This window comes from Cetorhinus maximus, chromosome 17 (assembly GCF_964194155.1).
Source record: "Cetorhinus maximus chromosome 17, sCetMax3.hap1.1, whole genome shotgun sequence".
In the NCBI taxonomy this organism is placed as follows: domain Eukaryota; kingdom Metazoa; phylum Chordata; class Chondrichthyes; order Lamniformes; family Cetorhinidae; genus Cetorhinus; species Cetorhinus maximus.
Window position 1 is genome coordinate 104652328 of NC_135895.1, and position 20827 is coordinate 104673154.

The 20827-nt window shown below is 42.5% G+C and overlaps 1 protein-coding gene across 1 annotated transcript; it reads left to right on the forward strand.

Moving 5' to 3' along the window:
* Positions 1 to 9137: 9137 nt before the first annotated feature.
* Positions 9138 to 13495, forward strand: LOC144692665 (regulator of G-protein signaling 5-like). Its single transcript, XM_078561749.1, has 5 exons — positions 9138 to 9275; positions 10480 to 10578; positions 10702 to 10763; positions 11994 to 12160; positions 12309 to 13495. The coding sequence occupies exons 1-5, from the start codon at positions 9232 to 9234 to the stop codon at positions 12519 to 12521; spliced, it is 585 nt and encodes a 194-aa protein (XP_078417875.1). The 5' UTR covers positions 9138 to 9231; the 3' UTR covers positions 12522 to 13495.
* Positions 13496 to 20827: the final 7332 nt, after the last annotated feature.

A 20827-nucleotide genomic window follows, 5' to 3' on the forward strand; every position in this document is an offset into this window, starting at 1 on the left:
GGCAACGCCTTAGCCAATTAGAGTAGACTTACCAACCAATCAGATCCCCCACTTTTCTCCTGTAGTATAAATTGCTGCATTTTTATGAAATTTTGCATTCTTGCATTTGTCCTGATTCATACAAGATGAAAAGCTTCAGCAACATGTCTCTCCTTTCAGCAATATAAAAGATTAGAGGCAGATGGAAACAAAAGATAATAAGGCACGACAAAAGTCAGAGCAGTGGCAGAGATTAAAGGTAAAAACGCATCATTGGGCTACCAAAAGAAATCACGGCTCAACTGATAGACATGTTTCATATACTCTTTTTACTGCTATTGACAGTCAATGTGGCTGGAAGCCAAAATAAACACAGTTGGAACCTACAAGACTTAACATTAATCTTAGATTGCAGTTATATTGCAGCTACCCAGACCAAAGTAATTGGTGTGTGTCACGGATGCTTTAAAAGGTGTTAGGCCAAAGTTGCTCATGAACATGGTGTTAGTATGTGTGTGTGTCTGTGTGTGTGTGTGTGTGTGTCTGTGTCTGTGTATGTGTGCGCGCGTGCGTGTGTGTGTCTGTGTGTGTCTGTGTCTGTGTGCACGTGTGTGCCTGTGTCTGTGTCTGTGTGTGCATGCATATGTGCGTGTGTGTGTCTGTGGGTGCGTGTGTGTGTGTCCGTGTCTGTGTGTGCGTGCATGCATGCGTGTGTCTGTGTGTGCCTGTGTCTGTGTGTGTCTGTGTGTGTGCATATGTGTGTGTGTCTGTGTGTGCATGCGTATGTGTGTCTGTGTGTGTGTGTGTGTGCGTGCATGTGTGTGCCTGTGTGTGTCTCTCTGTGTGTGTCTGTGTCTGTGTGTGCGTGCGTGTGTGTCTGTGTGTGTGTATGTGTGTCTGTGTGTGCATCTGTGTGTGTCTGTGTGTGCATGCGTGTGTGTGTCTGTGTGTGTGTGCGTGCGTGTGTGTGTCTGTGTCTGTGTGTGCGTGCAAGCGTGCGTGTGTCTGTGTGTGTCTGTGTCTGTGTGTGCATGTGTGCGTGTGTGTTAGGCCAAAGTTGCTCATGAACATGGTGTTAGTATGTGTGTGTGTCTGTGTGTGTGTGTGTGTGTCTGTGTCTGTGTATGTGTGCGCGCGTGCGTGTGTGTGTCTGTGTGTGTCTGTGTCTGTGTGCACGTGTGTGCCTGTGTCTGTGTCTGTGTGTGCATGCATATGTGCGTGTGTGTGTCTGTGGGTGCGTGTGTGTGTGTCCGTGTCTGTGTGTGCGTGCATGCATGCGTGTGTCTGTGTGTGCCTGTGTCTGTGTGTGTCTGTGTGTGTGCATATGTGTGTGTGTCTGTGTGTGCATGCGTATGTGTGTCTGTGTGTGTGTGTGTGTGCGTGCATGTGTGTGCCTGTGTGTGTCTCTCTGTGTGTGTCTGTGTCTGTGTGTGCGTGCGTGTGTGTCTGTGTGTGTGTATGTGTGTCTGTGTGTGCATGTGTGTGTGTCTGTGTGTGCATGCGTGTGTGTGTCTGTGTGTGTGTGCGTGCGTGTGTGTGTCTGTGTCTGTGTGTGCGTGCAAGCGTGCGTGTGTCTGTGTGTGTCTGTGTCTGTGTGTGCATGTGTGCGTGTGTGTCTGTGTGTGTTTCTGTGTGTGTCTGTGTGTGTGCGCGTGCATGCGTGTGTGTGTCTGTGTGTGTGGCGTATGTGTGTGTCTGTGTGTGTGTCTGTGCGTGTGTGTGTCTCTGTGTGTGTGTCTGTGTCTGTGTGTGTGCGTGTGTCTGTGTGTGCATGCGTGCGTGTGTCCGTGTGTGTCTGTGTCTGTGTGTGCGTGTGTGTGTGTGTGTCTGTGTGTGTGTGTTTCTGTGTGTGTGTGTATGTGTCTGTGTGTGCATGCACGTGTGTCTGTGTGTGTGTCTGTGTCTGTGTGTGCGTGTGTGTGTGTGTGCATGCGTGTGCGTGTCTGTGTGTGTGTGTGTGTCTGTGTCTGTGTGTGCGTGTGTGCGTGTGTGTCTGTGTGTGTTTCTGTGTGTGGTGTGTGTGTGTCTGTGTGTGTGTGCGTGTGCGTGTTTCTGTGTGTGGCGTATGTGTGTGTCTGTGTGTGTGTGTGTCTGTGTGTATGTGTTTCTGTGTGTGGGTTGTGTGTTTCTGTCTGCGTTTGTGCGTGTTTGTGTCATTTAAAGTATCACCGAAGTCACAGTGCTCCGTTAACTGTTATAACTTCACAATGTACTTTGCAACCGAGTCACCGGGGGCCCTTACTTAAGACTTGAATCCCTGTATTATCACTGAGGGTTTAGGCTGAAAATGTCCTTCTATCAGGTCTACTAGCTTGGTGAAGGACTTGGAATTTAGTGTGTCTGGAGCCGTCAGACTCCGGATTAGGCTATACGTTTAAACTCCGGATTAGGCTATACGTTTAAACTCCGGATTAGGCTATACGTTTAAACTCCAGATTAGGCTATACGTTTAAACTCCGGATTAGGCTATATGTTTAAACTCCTGATTAGGCTATACGTTTTGCTCCTGCAGACACGTAGGAGAATTGCCTTCTGTTTCTCCTCAGCCATTATTTCATTAGACACAAAGTAGAAACTTAGTCGCTCTCTGTACTGGTTCCTTTCCTTGGTGGATGTGTCGTACGGGTCAATTCTGCCAAAGTGAGGTATTGCTGGTGTGTATTGCTTCTTTTCTTTCTTCCCTTAAAATAAATTGAATTATTGCAGTCATGGAGTGAGATGCTGCGTCAGTGCTATTTATCCTCGTTGTCAATTGTAATAAACTTGGAATGCAGGGCTAGTTTCTTGTTTAATTGTAAGTAAACTTTATTTACAGGCTCTTGTGAGGTTACATGCTTGTTTTGAGACCAAGGCTAAAAAAGACTCTGCCCCTAAGATCCCTGGCATTTAGGGCTGATTCATCTGTATAATCACATGATCCCCATAACAGCAAGAAATGGTTTAACTTACAATTGCTACATCTACTATGATACCACTGACAGTCGGATTGTCTAATAAGTGGATATTCATTTACCAAATCAGGCAGCAGAAGCCATTCAGTGAATCATAACTGTTTCATTGTTAAACTATAGTTCAGTACAAATACCAATTTCCACTCTTCCCTTCTGGATCCGTTCCCTGTCTAGTAGTGAAAACCACCCTCCTGAGGAAAAATTTAGCTCTTAAGTACAGGCTTCAATGAGCATCACGGGCTCTCAATTCACTCTGAGGCTTGTAAAGGGACCTGCATTTCTAATATTGTCGATATCTCCCTCTCACCAGTGCTCTTTTACCCATTTCACATTTCTCCCACACACCACAACTCCCAGTGCTGCCGCACACTGACATCAATCTCCTGTTTCTAAGAAACCCTGTTACTCCCAATATTTCACAACCACTTCTCCCAGCAAAGCCATAGCCTGTAACCTCCCTCCCAGTTCACCCAGACAGTTACATATCCCAGTGCTCTCACACCCCATCACTCCTACTCCGAAAAACAAGGATCACTCCCCAAAACACTATCAACCCATAAAGTTTCTCGCCCCCTTCCCCCCACCCCCACCATCAACCCGCTCCCCCGTCCACACTACTGTTACTTGCAGTGCCTAAAAACCTATTTCCTACAACCTGGAACATCTCTATCATCATCTTCTGTATTCTGTGCTTTTAAAAACAGTTAGAAGACAAAATAAACTACGTGGTTGAGCTAATCTTTAATAGTAATCACGGCACCAAAGAACAGTTTCCATGAAAATATGTACATTTTCTACAATAAGAAGTCTTTATTGAGTTAGCACAGTTATGATTCTTGACACATTGAAATGAATGGCCATCACTGTAACAGGAACAAGCACTGTTAGTTATTACTTGGTTCAGAGATGGCACCACATCCTCGAAAAAGAAAGCAACGTTACAAGAGCAGATGTTATTTTTATTTTATTCCAAAAATGGTGCTGTAACTTCTATTGAATACAGCTTCCTGCTTTTCTCACAGTTTCCTCCTGTGTCACAATGTTTCAGTCGCACTATTTGTCACACCTGGGTTTTAGTTTGAAACGACTGTCGTCAGAACGTCTGCTCGGTGTCATTTATTTTTTTGATCGTCCCAAAGCTAGGTGTCGCTGTGGGCGTTCTGCACCACAGGACCACCCACTTTACCCACCCACCTCAAATCCCCATCTGTAGCCTGGCCAGATGCTTCCCCTCACCAGTGCCACACCAGCAATGAATATTCCACTGCCACAGCTATCCACAATATCCCAGCCAAAAGGATAAGACAAAAGTCAAGCCTGGAAAAGAGAAAACAAAGATAGGGAAAGAAATAAAAGAGCAGTTGAAGAAGAGATAGATACTGAGAGAAGTAGTAACACATAGATGGCAAAGTCACGTAAAAGAAAGTCTCCTCTGGCTCAGCAAGATCTTTGCTACAGGACACATTATGACAAGTAGTAATTGGGTTTGAACCTGAAAATATTGCTAATTAGCAATAAAAACACAATATTATTTACTCAATCACTAAGTCAGTGGCCCTATATTATATTGCATTTTCCCTCACTTTAAACAATCTTCTGACTCAGTGTAAGCAATGACACAGGAGATTTTGCTTCATCAATGACCTTCCCTCCATCCTAAGGTCAGAAGTGGGGATGTTCGTTGATAATTGCACAATGTTCAGCACCATTCACAATTCCTCAGATACTGAAGCAGTCTGTTCCCACATACAGCAAGACATGTGCAATGTTCAGCCTTGGGCTTATTAAGTGGCAAGTGACATTTGTGCCACACAAATGCCAGGCAGGGACCATCCAATAATCTAACCATCTCCCTCTGACAGTCAATGGCATTACTATTGTTGAATCCCTCACCATCAACATCCTGGGAGATTTTCATTGACTAGAAACTTAATTGGACCAGCCATATTGATACTGTGACTATAAGAGCAGGTCAGAAGCTGGGAATTCTGTGGTGAGTAACTCACCTCCTGACTCCCCAAAGCCTGTCCACCATCTACAAGGCACAAGTCAGGAGTGTGATGGAATACTTCCCACTTGCCTGGATGAGTGCAGCTCCAACAATACTCAAGAAGTTTGACCCCATCTAAGAAAAAGCACCCCACTTGATCGGCACCCCATTCACACTTTAAACATTCACTCCACCACCAATGCATAGTAGCAGCAGCAGTACAAGGTGCACTGTAGTAACTCGCCAAAGCTCCTTTGACACCACTTTCCAAACCCACGACCTCTACCACCTAGAAGGACAAGGGCAGCAGATGCATTGCAACCCAACTGCCGCAAGTTCTCCTCCAAGTCATACACCATCCTGATTTGGAACTATATTGCTGTCCATTCACTGTCGCTGGGTCAAAATCCTGTGGCAGTATTTTTCATTTGGCGCTTGTGCGTTGCAGTGCAGATGGCTGTCATCTGGAACATCCTGTGCATCACAGCAGCTTTCTGCGTCTGATGGCAAGTTGGTACTGTCAGTTCCTATCAAACTAAATAACCAGCCTTTCACAAAATGATTCACTTGCTAGTGTTCTGCAACGTTCAGAGGATTTATGTAACTGAACTAAAAAATGCAACTTTAATAATGAAGATCAGCCATGTTTTAATCAATACATTTATAAGGTTTCAATAGGTGTTTGAAAATGTCTTTCCTTTGTAACAAGTTTTAAGTTCTAGTACTGAAATTTCATTTCTTTTAAACTCTGTGCCCCACAGCTATTATTTCTTCCCAGTACCTCCATGGATTTCCACAGCTAAGAATTCAGACTCTGAAGATGGGCCCAAAATTTATATTTGTCTGAATTTGAGAGGGTCACTGACCTGGGCCAGGAGTTGGATTAAAGGTGTTTATTCGATTTAATTAGTTTGGACTGGACCAAAACCACACTTGGTAAGTAATTGAGACTTCCACTCAATATTGGTACGAACAATGCAGTCGGGATCTTATGAAGGCGATGGGGGTCTTGGTTACCAGCTGCAGAGCTGCTGAGAGCCCCCATGTCGCCTAGATTTTGGACAGCCCACTGCACCATCTGCTAATCAGGCCCCTAGCAGGCTAGCACCAGGCCTACCCCAGGATCAAGGACCCTGGGGGTAGAAATCACGCCTACCAAGAGCTGCCAGCCAATCAGAGGCCTGCAACTTTATTGAACGGCCATGCCACCAGGAAGGAAGTGGCTGCTGCCTGCACAAGACCCTCCAGAAGTATAGCTTCATCATTGGATCCAGGCCACAGGTGGGTAATGGCAGGAGTGAGGACGCAGGGCTGAAGCAGCAAAGACTCTTGTTCTCAGTGGTCCATCCCTTCCCAATGCTGGGTCCATCGTTGACGCCAGGGTTTGCTTCTTGTGCTACTCACATGATGAGCTCCCCCATGCTGCTGGGTTAATACCAGCAGTGACAGGATGAGGCCCTTAAGTGGTGGGAAGGCTGTTCACTCGTGTTCCTGCCACAGACTTAATTGAGGTGGCAGTGGGGTGTTCACTCAGGTGGAGGCGGGCGTTCACTCAATGTCAGCCTCCAACTGCAGTAAGGGTGGGCAGAGGCCCTTGTGTGGCCTTAATTGGTCTACAGACAACAGAGCTATCCACACTCCCCTGCCACATGTAAAATTGCAACAGGGGCATGCAGGTAGGCATCAAGAACAGCACCCATGGCAATACACCCAATTTTGTGCCCCTGCCTGCCTGCCAGGGGAATGTAAAATCCTGCCCAGTGTTACGCTGTCACATTCCCATTTAGTTTTTATGCACCATAAAATTTATTTCAGAGTTGTATTGTTTCATCTTGCCCAGTTATGTCCGCTGCCTGCCAAGTGGCCTTCTGCCTCATGGAGAATGTTAGGAGAAGAATTAAAGATGAGCAAAGGATGAGTGTGAAAAGGATGGACCGTTAATTGTCATCTGCTTTGTGCTGTGCTGCCCAGTGGGTTCAGAATTGTGTGCCAGATGGTGGGACATGCTCTGCAAATACAGCCTATATATTTCACTAAATCTTCTATTTTGGTAACATCTTATACACATGCTAAAGATCAGTACTCTCGATCCTATCAAAATGAATGGAATGATATAGAATTTAAAGTGCATACACAGGACATTCAGCCCAAATAGCCTATTTCCCATATGAGCCTCCTCCCATCCCACTTCATCTAACCCTATCAGCATAAGCTCCAATCCTGTCTTCTTTATGTACTCATCCAAGATTCCCTTAAGTACACCTATGTTATTTACCTCAATTACTCTATGTGGTAGCAAGTGTTGCATTTGAACTATTCTCTGGTTAAAAAAGGTTCTCCTGAATGTTTTATTAGGTTTATTAATGGCTCTCTTAAATTTTTGACATCCATTTCTTGTCTCCCTTACAAGTGGAAACATCTCCACATCTACCCGATCAAACCCTTTCTAATTCAAAGGCCTCTATTTTCTCTTTTTTAGAGCAACGAGCCCCAGCTTTTTTAGTCTTTCTTGATAGTTACAACCTCTCAATTCTGGTACCATTCTTGTAAATCTTTTTTCTTCACCTTATCCAATCTGTAATTTTTTTTTGTAATATGGAGACTAGAACTGAAAACCATACTCTAAGCGTAGTCTAACCAAGGTTCTATATAAGTTTGGCACAGCCTCCCTGCTTCTCAATTCTACTCATAGTCTAATATGGTAAGTAACAAATGCATTTCAAAAATAACTAGAAGTTTAGCTTTGTTGACAGATATTTGGTGTACTCTTGAGTGTTTATTTCCTGAGAGTGGAGTGTTATATGGAAATTTTAATAGCAATTTAGCAATATTTGCCAGCAGCAGTGTTTCATTTGGCTTAGTCTCCTTTTTGTAAATAACATGCAGCTCGGAAGCAAAGCAATCGGTAAATGAAGGGGAGATGAAGAAGGCAATGAAATCATTTTTATTACCTTGCGAGTTGACAGTAAATGATGTTGCAATCATTTTTACCATAATGATTCATAATATTTTAGGTGAAAGAGAGATTGGCGTTAGCACACAAGGACAGTCCCCTAAATAATACTGTCCCCTTTCCCCTATTTCATAGTTACATAAGGAAAAGGATGTTGACTCTGGTATGATTCTTACCGATTTACTTTTGTCTGTTTTTTCCTAGATGTTCAAAATCTGCCATTTTTCATCGTATAACATATGCAAAAATGAACAATTTCTCCATTTCTAATCATGAATGCGATAATGGGGCAGAAAGTTAGCAACATAGAACACTTAAGACACTGCAGCCTCTGAACAATAATAGACAAATTTAATAGTAATCGACCACGTTCCAAGATGTTGCAGATAATGAACTTCAATTTGTTGAAATTGTAAACTTTAGCTAGATCAGACTTGTTTCATGTAGTGTCCTTGTGAACGTTTGCATAATCCCCTTTCAGTGAAGGCAGTGGCCCAATAAGGACATTGGTATAAATCAGTATAGCATCTTACCTGGAATCAACAGTGTTTCCCTTCTCATTCTGTGTACAAAATATCACTTTTCCAACATAGTTTTCAACTTTCCTTCATATAGGAAAACACAAATGTATAATTTTTTCTCACCAGATGTTGTGAAAAGCTATAATCAAAGGTTAAAAAAAAAATCAAAACCAAAACAAAATGCATACAACGAGCACTTATATATCACCTCTCACATTACAAAACATCTCGAGACACTTTACGAGGGGATCGACTGACAGAGCAAGAAGTTGTTGAACAATTCCAACCTCTTCCCAATGCTGCTTTGATAATACTGCACTCCCAGATCAGGAAATTTCTGGGCTGCATCTAGAGCAAGTTTAATAAGTTCCATTATCCGTCAATATACTTCCCTCATATTAATTCAGTGGATGGATGATTCTATGGGAGGCAAAGTTAGTAGCGGTAAAGAGGAAGTTAAAAAAAATGCAATTCCTCCTCTTTCAATATTTATATTCTTGCAGCATCAGAAAACAATTGTATTTAAATAGGCTCTAGAGTTAATGATCCATACATACGAGGAATGAATAATTTGATGTTTAATAAATGATCATATTATCAGGCTGGGAAATTCCACGCACAAAAAACGTCATCATCCAACTCCAGAGCTGTTGGTAGTTTAACCTTGTCAGTTTCCTGCAGTCCCTTTATTGGTTAAACAACTGGCTGCACTCCAAGCAGCTTTTGTATATAAGACACTGAGCCCAGCTGAAGCATTCAGTCTGTGCATGTAAGACTACTACTATACCCAGAAGAAATTTTGTGAAGGAGATTTAACAGCTCCCATTAACAATAAAAATGTGCCGAGGACTATCATCACTACCAAGCTGCTGCTTAGAAAGGTATGTTACAATATGAAGAATGTCTTTGAATAGTGGAAGGCTACTGAAGTAACTGCTTTCTTTGACTTCAGAAAGAATAATGTATTTAGTAGTTAAAACTTGGATACCTCAGGTTTTATATTTTGCTGTATTAGTTACTTATGTAAGTTGAGGTGGACCATAGGTGGTAGATCAGAGTTCTTTTCACAAAGCTGTGGTATAAAGACGTGCAGCAGAGCCAATTATACTAGACAATGTGATTAAAACTTCACAATAGCTTAAAATAAAGCAAAATATGTTTTGTGCATTGGGATAACTCTGGAAAATGCTCTTTTAATTATCTTGGTGGCAACTGAAATTGATTTTAATTGTCAATCCATTTTCATCCACCGAGGGCTTGAGATCCATAAAATGTTGAAAGACCAAGCCAAACAAATTTGTAGCGGGGCTCAAACCTACGTTTGCTGTCCAGGCAGTAAGTTAGCGGAGTTAGCAAGAGGTCTTTCCATGTAATTGTAAAAAGAGGTTGCGCTTTGTCCCAAGTTCCTTCTTTTCAAATTCAGAAATAGCCACAAATGCCTGCAAACACTTGAAACCCAAAATGAAAACAGATCAAGCTGAAAACAGCCTCTAAAAGAAAAAAAACAGGTTAATATTTTGGATAGCGCCCCTTCATCAGAACCCAAAATATGATCTTTTCTTGCTTTCTTATGGACAGAGGTGCCGTACGCTCCCTATATTTTGTGTCTCCTTTATTTTAATCAAAATTAATTTCCAGACATGAACAGCTTTAAAAATCATGACTACTCTTAAGTTTTGAATTGTCTTAGTTCCTCTTGGCAGCGGCAATAGGATTATTATACTTTGTAACTTGATGCTGCTGTGGCATAGCCAGGGTGTACTGCAGAACCATCTGCAGAACAAATGAGCTGGCACCAAGTTCAAAGAAGAAATAGATTTAAATTGAGGCACGAATGACATCACCTCAGTAAATCCATAAAGTATATAACTGGGAAATACAGAAAGGGAAACAGATGTCTTCAAATAGTAAACTATATGGAGAGTAGGAAGGAAATTCCACCCACTAGATAGTAAAATTAGCAATAAGGGATTAATACAATGGCACAATACTTAAATTAAAAAATGACGTAAATTCATAATTGCCCTAGGAACATCAGAAACTGTACATTTCCTTTTTGTGACCAAGAATATTTTCTATTTTCAGGGCGAAGGGGATTAAGTCCCGGTTAGGAGTTTTTCTGCAGATGTCAGAGAAATCGTATAGTTCTGTCCAAGCAAACAAGATAGAGAAAGTAAAGTCCAGGTGAGTACACTGCCAGTCACGGCACGAGAAGCAGAGTAACCAACCTCTAAATACACTTCACTTCTATTTTGTCAAATACACAATACTAAAGAAAACCATTGTACTTTTTTTTTCTCCAACCAGGCCCTCCTCAGAGGAAGCAAAGAAATGGAGACAATCCCTGGACAAGATGCTTGCTCATAAATGTAAGTAGGCGTCTGTTTTTTGTGCGACCATAATAAGGGCTCTGTAAGGGCTTTTCATTAAGTTATTGTGTTAAATTGACATCAGTTGACAAGATAGTTCTAGAAATTCTGCTACAATGATTCCATTAAAGCGTGATCCAAGAGGGTTTTGAAAAAGAAATTACAGAGCTTATTCAGATTTATTTAATGATTTTAAGCCAAATGTTTTCAAGTGTTTGAGCACAGGCTTCAAACTTGCAAAATAATTCACCCATTAAAAAAAAATGACAAACTGAGGGTTGGGCCAAAGGTCAGTGTAAAAATTAAATGTGGGAAATTGTCCTCCGACATGCAAAGGTGGTCAAAAGCGAGTTACAGGAGGTAACAATGACCACAAGGTACACTGTCAAACAATCCACCTGTGTGCAGCAACATTAACCTCCTCCTGGGAGCTGGTCCAGTTCCTGTTTGAATCTGTACCCACGGAACAAGTTGGCAACCTATTCCAAAAATCAGTGATCCTATGGGAATAGAAAAGCCCCCTGCAAGTTCTATAGAACCTAGTACAAGGCTTATAGCTTTTGACTGCATTAAATCATTATCCGATAAAGATGGTTAAAATATGGGAAGTGAACAGGTAACATCTAAGCCAACCTAACAAACCGAATGCAATTACAAACTCTGGGTGATAGGAGTGTGATGGGATTAAATGCCCACAGATGTGCTGGTCGCAGCTTTTTGCTTCTAGAAAGTTCCAAGGTCGGAGCTGCCACTGACTCACCAGTTTAGGGATCATGGTGAGAAACTACGAGCAGACTAACGTCTCAGCCTGTTGACAACTCCCAGACAACCCTTTCCCATGATCTTCCCCAGTCTAGCTAAGCCCAAATGGATATTAGAAGCATATAGTTTTCATTTAAATTTCTGGCAAAGTTCTTGATGGAGTTTTGGGACTTTGAACATGCCTCACCAGAGAGGAGCAATGTATAAGGGGGATACTAGCAATAATGACTCAACAACATCTTTGAACACCCTGTTCGCCATCAATCCATCATCAGAAACCCCCTTCAGATCATTATCACACTTCAAAACCTCTTTTCCAATGTTAAGATTAAAAATAAAACTAACGCCTAATTTATCATGAAATTTTGCAAGATTGAAAACATGGAACATATTTGTTTCACCTTTAAATTAAACAGAACCACTAAAAGCTCTTCAGCAATCACAGTTTAATTCCCCTTCTTTTGGCAGATGGTCTGGCTGCCTTCAGAGCATTCCTCCGTTCAGAGTACAGTGAGGAGAACATCGAATTCTGGCTGGCCTGTGAAGACTATAAGAAAACAAAGTCACCGACAAAACGGGTCTCCAAAGCAAAGAAGATTTATTTGGAATTCATAGAAACAGATGCTCCTAAAGAGGTCAGTCCCTTCATTTGTAATTGTGGACCGTATGCAATGTGTTGCTTTAACAGCTCTTGTAAAACTAAACCATTACTTCAGTAAGAGCAATGTTAAGATTAAAAAGGAACAATTGTGGATTTATTTTCTTCTTCTAACTTCTAAATAGGTTAATATTGATTATGAAACTAAAGACTTCACTAAGAGCCACCTTCTGAAACCCAATTGTTCCAGCTTTGATGTGGCCCAGAAAAAGATTTACAACCTGATGGAGAAAGATTCCTACGCCAGATTCCTGAGATCAGAACTGTACCTAAACCTGATTAAACAAACAGAAAGAATCACTGGCCAGTCAGACATCAACAGGCAGTCCCAAACGTGAACCTGGACAGAGAGCCTCTTGAGGAGATCTTAACAGAGCAACTAATGGAAGCGGAGGCCATGAGTGGAAGGCATGAGCGGAAGCACAGTTTGAAATTAGTGACAAGGGACATTGTCAAATGGCATGGTTTGGAGGCAAAAGTCTTTCAAGGAGTTGGACAGAAAGAGATGTATCTGTGATAGTGAAGAATGTGCTGAATAAGGAAATGAAGGTGCACACACTGCAGTGAGAAACGACGGGACATTGCATCATATTCTTACACAAGTGTCTTATGTTTATTGTATAAATTATTTATTGTACATCACTATAAATTATTCTATGATATTGGTTACACACGGTAGGAAATACAGTTTGGAAAGTCTCTGCATGGGGAAGAATTCATACGGATGCTGTTTTAAAAAATTTGTAATTAACTGTAATAGTGGTAAACTTGCTTGGAGTTGAAAGATTCTGAGACTAGAGCAGTGTGCAACTCCACTCAGGAATGTACGGGGTTCTTTATGTGCAATTAACACACCGTCAGGCTTATGTTGCCATACAAAAGAAGTTTACATTAACCGAATAAAAATTAAAAAATTATTTGAAAGCCCTTTTACAAAAGCCAAATTGTAAATGAATAATAAAGCAAGGCATTAAATCAGAAACATGCTAATAGATGGCCTAGACTAGTAACATGGTTAATAAAGCTTTTGATGGTGATTTCGAATGCAGTGAATGTTATTGAGTTCTCGACTGTAAACGAACATGCTCTCTTACAACATTCACATTGCTGGAAATTTGCAATGGCAATTTGCAGCTGGTCACTGGTCAGTTCTAGTACAGTTCAGACTCCAAGATGGGGCAAGATATTTACAGCCACATTGTGTTAAAGTCCTGTTGTTAATTTACTGTCTACCACGAGTTTGTACATGAATTATTTATGTTTCTATGGTTAATTTCCTCCAAGTGGAAATAAAGAATGTTGTACTACATAATGCCATGTGTATTTTTTTGGTGAGGGCAAGGGTTGGATAGGTGTTGGGAGAGGGAAAAGAGAGTGGTATCCATGAAACGTACACAGTACCAAGTACTGAAAGTATAACAGTCAGCCTTGGCACAGTTAGTAGCACTCCCCTGAGTGAGAAGGTTGTGGGTTCAGGCATCACTCTGTGACATTTTTAAAAAAAACTCATTCATAAAAGGTGGGCATCATTGACAAGACAGGCAATAGTTGCCCATCCCTAATTGCCCTTGAGAAGGCGGTGGTGAGCTGCCTTCTTGAATCGCTGCAGTCCATGTGGTGTAAGTACACCCACAGTGCTGATAGGAAAGGAATGCAGGATTTTGACCCAGCAAAAGTAAAGGATTGACAATATAGTTCCAAGTCAGGATAGTGTGTGACTTGGAGGGGAACTTGTAGCTGGTGGTGTTCCCATGCACCTGCTACCCTAGTTCTTCTAAGTTGCAGAGGTCACAGGTTTGGAAGATGCTGTTGAAGGAACCTTGGTGAATTCCTGCAGTGTATCTTGTAGATGGTACACACTGCTACTACTGTGCGTCGGTGGTGGAGGGAGTGAATGTTTGTGGATACGGTACCAATCAAGTGGGCTGCTTTGTCCTGGATGGTATCAAGCCTCTTGGTGTTGTTGGAGCTGCACTCATCCAGGTGAGTGGGGAGTATCCCATCACATTCCTGACCTGTGCCTTGCAGATGGTGGACAGGCTTTGGAGAGTCAGGAGGTGAGTTACTCATCACACAATTCCTAGCCTCTGACCTGCTCTTATAGCCACAGTATTTATATGGCTAGTCCAGTTCAGTCTCTGATCAATGGTAACCCCCAGGATGTTGATAGTGGGGGATTCAGCAATGGTAATGATATTGAATGTCAAGGAGAGATAGTTAGATTCTCTTTTGTTATAGATGGTCATTGCCTGGCACTTTTGTGAAGTGAATGTTATTTGTCGCTTATCAGCCTAAGCTTGAATGTTGTCTAGGTCTTGCGAATGGAACTGAACAATGTGAAATCATCAGGTAACATCACTACTTCTGACTTTATGAGATCATTGATGAAGCAGCTGAAGATGGTTGGACCTGGGATACTACCCGGAGGAACTCCTGCAGTGATGTCGTGGAGCTGAGATGATTGAATTCCAACAACCACAGCCATCTTCCTTTGTGTCAAGTATGATTCTAGCCAGTGGAGAGTTTCCCCTCGATTCCCTTTGACTCCAGTTTTGCTAGGGCTCCTTGATGTCACATTCGGTCAAATGCTGTCTTGATGTCAAGGCCAGTCACTCTCACCTCACCCATGTTTGGACCAAGGCTGTAATGAAGCTGAGTGGCCCTGGTGGAACCCATACTGAGCATAGGTGCAGGCTATTGGTGAGGAAGTGCTTCTTGATAGCATGTTGGTGACACCTTCCATCAACATGCTGATGACAGAGAGTAGACTGATGGACTGGTAATTGGTTGCATTGGATTTATCCTGCTTTTAGTGACAATTTTGTGGGCAATTTTCCATTTCTTTGGGTAGATGCCAGTGTTGTAGCTGTATTGGAACTGCTTGGCTAGAGCTGTGACTAGTTCTGGACCACTAGGTCTTCAGCACTACAGTCGGGATGTTGTCAGGGCCCATACCTTTGCTGTGTCTAGCGCAGACAGCCTTTTCCTGATTCACATAGAGTTAACCGGATTGGCTGAAGATTGGCATCTGTGATGCTGAGGATCTTTTGAGGAGGCCAAGAATGACCATTCTTCAATTTGAGCACATCATCTAGGCTGACACTCCAGCGCAGCACAGACAGCAGTGCTGTCTATCAGGGCAGACGTTAAACCAATGCTCTGCTTGTCATCTCAAGAGAATGTTAAATATCCCAATTGGCACTATTTGAAGAAGAGCAGAGGAGTTCTCCCAGTGTCCTGACCAACATTTATCCCTCAATCAACACCATCAAATCACATTTAGCTGGTAATCTATCTCAGTGTTATTCATGGGAGCTTGCTATGTACAAATTGACTTCCACACTTGCCTAAAAAAATAGCAATGGCTACACTTTCAAAAGTCAGTTAAAAGAGCTTTGGGATGTTCAGTACAAAATTATTTCTGGTTCCTAGCTCACTTCTGTTTGCATTCGTATAGAACTCTGAGAAATGTTTTTACTAAAACAGGCTTTCCACACATAACTCAAAAGTGGATTTATATCAATTTCTAACTTTGCAGATGTATGTAAATCATAATATCTTGAAAATAGAGCAATTAATACAAAGTTAACAGAGAGCATTCACAATAGAGATGTCTACAGTGTGGGCCAAAAGAATGCTTCACCAGCAAACCCTCTCCTCCCCTTGTATTCTTGGCCCATCCCATTCACACGCCTGCCCACCACGGACCTCCCGATCTCCAATCTGCATCAGTTATCCATCCTGAATACACTTTGTGCAAAGCTCTCATCGCTGGCCTGCCCACCTGCTAACACACTTTGCAGTTCCCCTCAGTCTCTTTGCAGTTCAATTGTCTGATTTCAAATCCTGAGGTGACGGGCAGAGTTGCTCCTCTTGGTAGACTCTAGTAGCATATAACTCTTGTCCTTTCATCTAGCATCATATGCAATCACACCTCACCTCCACTGAGCAATGTGCTGGACTTTGCCTTTCCTGCCCAACACTGAGAAATACTGAGATCTTTCAAATGCCTTACTTCACCCAAAAGAGTGGCATTCTGACCCTCACTTGTTGACCCCATTGGCCATCAACTCTCCACAAATGGACAGTGTTTTATACCTACCCTCCACCTCGATAATGAGTAAACTCTCTTCATCCCCAAGGAGCAGTATTCCATTGCCAGGTGAGCAGTTTTATGGACCCTGTTCTTACACCAGTTCATCAACCTGGAACTTGCAGCCAGGAACTCTCTACCAGAACAGAAGAACAGCACCAATGGAAACTAATTTTCATCCTCCAAACCTCTCCTCTTCCCTGCTCTACTTCTCATCCCCTTCCTTCTCTCTACTCTCAACCATAGTTTTTTTAACAATCTATCTTTAGTGACAGATGACATATTTTATAGCTAACTGGCCAAAAAGTGGATAAAGGCATCAGGCATGGCTCAGGGTAACACTCTCACTTCTTGAGTTGGAAAACTGTGGGCCTAAAGCTCACTGCAGAGACTTTGGGTGGGATTTTCTGACTCCGTCATGGTGGGACCCGCTGCAGGAGATTCAGTGGCCCAGCCAAAAGCCCATCGGCTTTCGCGGGACTGGGAGATCCCGGCAGCCGCTAGGGCTGGAAAATCCTGCCCTTAAGCACAGAATCTAGGCTGACACTGAGTACTGAGGGAGTGCTGTACTGTTGTTGATGCCACCTTTCATCGAGGGTGTTAAACCAGAGCCCTGTCTGACCTCTCAGGTGGAGGTAGAAGATCACATGGCATTTCTGACGAGCCGCAGAGTTTTCCCCGATACCCTGGTCAATATTTCTCTCTCAACCAAAAACAGATTAGCTGGTTATTATCACATTGCTCTCTGTGGGTTTTACTGTGCACAAATTGGCTGATGCACTTCCCTACAGTACAACTGTGCCTTCATTGAATGTGATGCACTTTATCTTGAGGTAAATACAAGTTTGTTCTTGCTTATAATACAACTTCATTGAACTGTTGTGAAATGGGTACTTTGAAACGAAGTAATTATTTTAAAAATAGCATTCTTCCTGTGAGAGGAGCATCAAGTCACCCAGATCAGTAAACTCCCAGGTTGGATACTGTACGGGTTAAATTCTCAGCTGGGGAACTGCAATTGGGTCCTGGACAAGGGAGCGGTCACATAAAACTCGATCGTTGTTGCCGTCATGATGGTTATCTAGTGACCCCTGCTGGAAAAACATATGCATGGGTAAAAGCAGAAGTGGATATGGTGGGGATGTCTCTTTGATGGAATAATTTGCTGATACTCACAATCCAAAGTTCACAAATGAAAATTGCTTAGTTTGAAGGGATATTCTGGGGAATGGGGTTCTCAACACCTGAGAAATGAAAGCCCAGGATGTGTCTCCTGGATTAGAGAGGAAAGATCTTACAGTAACAAACAGAATTATCCAAAGCATTAAAAAGGTAAAATGTGACAATGTTGTATTTCTGTGACAAATCCCCCAATCACATGGCTGACCAATTAAATGTGTGGCCAAGTGGATTAGTACACGTGTGTGGGATAGTATAAAAAATCAGGCTAAATAGCTTAGCATAAATAGAATGCATGATTCCATAGTTAACAACTATTGCGAAGGAAAAGTGTTGCCTGCAGAATGGTATGGAGGGCTTGAATCGGAGAGATGAAGATAAAATAGAACAGGGATAGTTAGTGCAAAGTACAGCATAGATAATGGCCAGAATTTTGCAGAGGAGACAGAGGGTTCTACCACTGGGACCAAAAGTGGGAGGCCATTCTCTCCCTTTGGTGGGGAGCAGGACCTGGGCCGTATTTTGCACACGCCAGCCAATTAACTAGCTGCCACCAGGGCAGCTGCCTTAATAAGAGCAGCTGCTCCAGAGGCCCAGAGCAAACTCAACAGTACCACTGCATACGGTGACCGTTTCCGGAACTGCACCTGCAGGATGAGGGCACATTGATTCAGCCCAATAAGCTTAGAATGATCCAGCAAACTAGAGGAATAGTATTGAGAAGCAATGGGCCACCTCCTGTCACACTGCTTGATGCCATAACCAAGCATGCAACATCACCTGAGGCATGATGACTGACAATACAACAAACAAACTGTACAAGTAGGTCCACTTCAAGAAAAGGTGTAAATGTGCTATGAAACCCTTGCCTAAATAGACTCTTAGAAGGACTCAACTAAGTGAGCTCCTGACCCACAACAAGTCTTCTACTTAAGTATGTGGATGTATCGCTTGCTTGTATTATTTATGTTTGTTAAGTTAAAAAAAAACTATGCCAAGTGGCTCCAAAATTTCAAATCTTTATTTATCACTCCAGGTAACAGCATGGAATTTCTGCAGGATTCTACCAATCTCTCACGATAACTTTGTTGGAAGATCAGCTGATATCTGAGAGAAGTAGCATAAATGGCCTACTTCCAGGCCAGCCTACACCAGGACACAGAAATCATCTAGACTTGGCCTGTCAAGTGACAGGCAACATTGATGCCATACAAGTGCCAGATAAGCACTACATCCAACAAGGAAGGGCCCAGGCATCTACTCCAAACCTTTAACAGCATCACTATTGTCAAGCCTTCTACCATTAGTGTACTGGAGGTCACCAGAAACCTAAAAGGCCAAATCAGGATTGTGCAGAGGAGTGATACTCTGCGATGAAGAATTAACCATCACATCCCACAATGTCTCTTCACCAACTACAGGACTTAACTCAGGAAGGTGGCCTTTCCTTGCCTGGATGGGTGCAGCTGCAACAGTCAAAAAGCTAGACACCACCACTAATCTGAATATTTACTCCTTCCACCAGCAGCATAGCATGAGTATAATACCTACAATCTACAGGATGCACAACAGCATCATGCCAAGCTTATTTCAATAATACCTCTTAGCACCGTGACTGTAGAGTAAAGGGTTAACATCAGAAGCATACAGGATATAAGATGATATGACTGAGAAATAAGTGAGAACTGGAAGGAGGAGAAAATTCAACTCCGTGTAGAGGTGCAAAGTGTAAATACTTGCTGTAACTACAGAATTGGACAGTATATTTTCAGAGAATAGACAATGTCCAAAACCTCTGTCCCGATCTCAATCATGTGATGAAACAATGACCTTCAGCATTTAGAAGGACATGAGCAACATGAGAACATAACCACTTCCAAGTGCCTATCCACTAGCCCAGCTACACACCATTCTGACGTGGACATCAGCTACTTTTCCTTCTTCACTGCTGGGTCAAAATTCTTCCTAATGCAACTGTAGGAGCACCTTCACCATAGTTCATGACCACCTCCGTACAGCAACTATAGATAGGCAATAGATAGGGCCTTGTCAGTTTTACCACATCCCAATAACAAATATTAAAAACATTTGGTGCTTTTTTGAAAAATATATAGGTTCTGTTTTGTTCATCTCAACATATCAATCACTTACAAATGAACCATTGTATTCAAGACAAATTGAATGCTTGTATTGGAAGATACACTATTTTATTTACACAATTTAAGTGACAGGCGACGACGAAAGCAACTTAGAAGTTATGATGATTGCCATGCCAGCATGAGGATATTACAAATTTTAAAGTTGTATTTTTTAAAATGGACACAACAGTTTTTAAGATGGCTGACATCACACCATGTGGCTTTGGCAATATTGGCTCCAGATAAGACCTGAACTCAAGCAAATAGCTCATTCAAATGTGAAAAATCCCAGCCAGTTGTGAACCTCACAAGTCCTTTTGTTCAGGATGAACTGTAAACAACAACAACTGTAAACAACAGGGCTACGATACCAGTCGGTTCATCTTCCTGTCTCACCATGAATAATAGAGACGTTGAAACTCAATGGCTGTTGGGCGAATATGAAATGAGTCTCATTGAGCTTTCATTGTATTGTCCCTCATCTCAAAACACTCAAAGTGTGAAAGGCCACAACACAGGATGTGTATCGGACAACAACTACCTTATTTGGGAAGGTCTTTGGACATGTATTGGTCGCATGCTTAAGGCAGCCATGTTCGTACCTGCTTTTAAAAGTTACAGCAGAAGCTACTTTGATCAGAGAAACCCCATGAGAGATTCCATCTGAAAAGCCATTGAATCAGCTGCAAGATAACAGAGCCAAAATAAAACAGCTATACCTTGAAAAAGGTAAAAAGGGTGTCCCCCCAACCTGTTCCACCTTCAAGTTCACCTGGGGGCCAATCTCCTGGCAATTCAACTACAAGAAACATTACAGCTTACTGAGAATCCTCAGCCTTTACCCAACTTTTTTTTAATATTCATTCACAGGATGTGGGCTTCGCTGGCTGGGCCAACATTTATTGCCCATCCCTAGTTGCCCTTGAGAAGGTGGTGGTGAGCTGCCTTCTTGATCCACTGCAGTCCATGTAGTGTAGGTACACCCACAGTGCTGTTAGGGAAGGAGTTCCAGGAATTTGACCCAGTGACAGTGAAGGAACGGTGATATATTTCCAAGTCAGGATGGTGAGTGACTTGGAGGGGAACTTCCTGGTGGCCGTGTTCCGATCTATCTACTGCCCTTGTTCTTCTAGATGGTAGTGGCCGTGGGTTTGGAAGGTGCTGTCTAAGGAGCCCTGGGGAACTCCTGCAGTGCATCTTGTAGATGGTACACACTGCTGCTACTGTGTGTCAG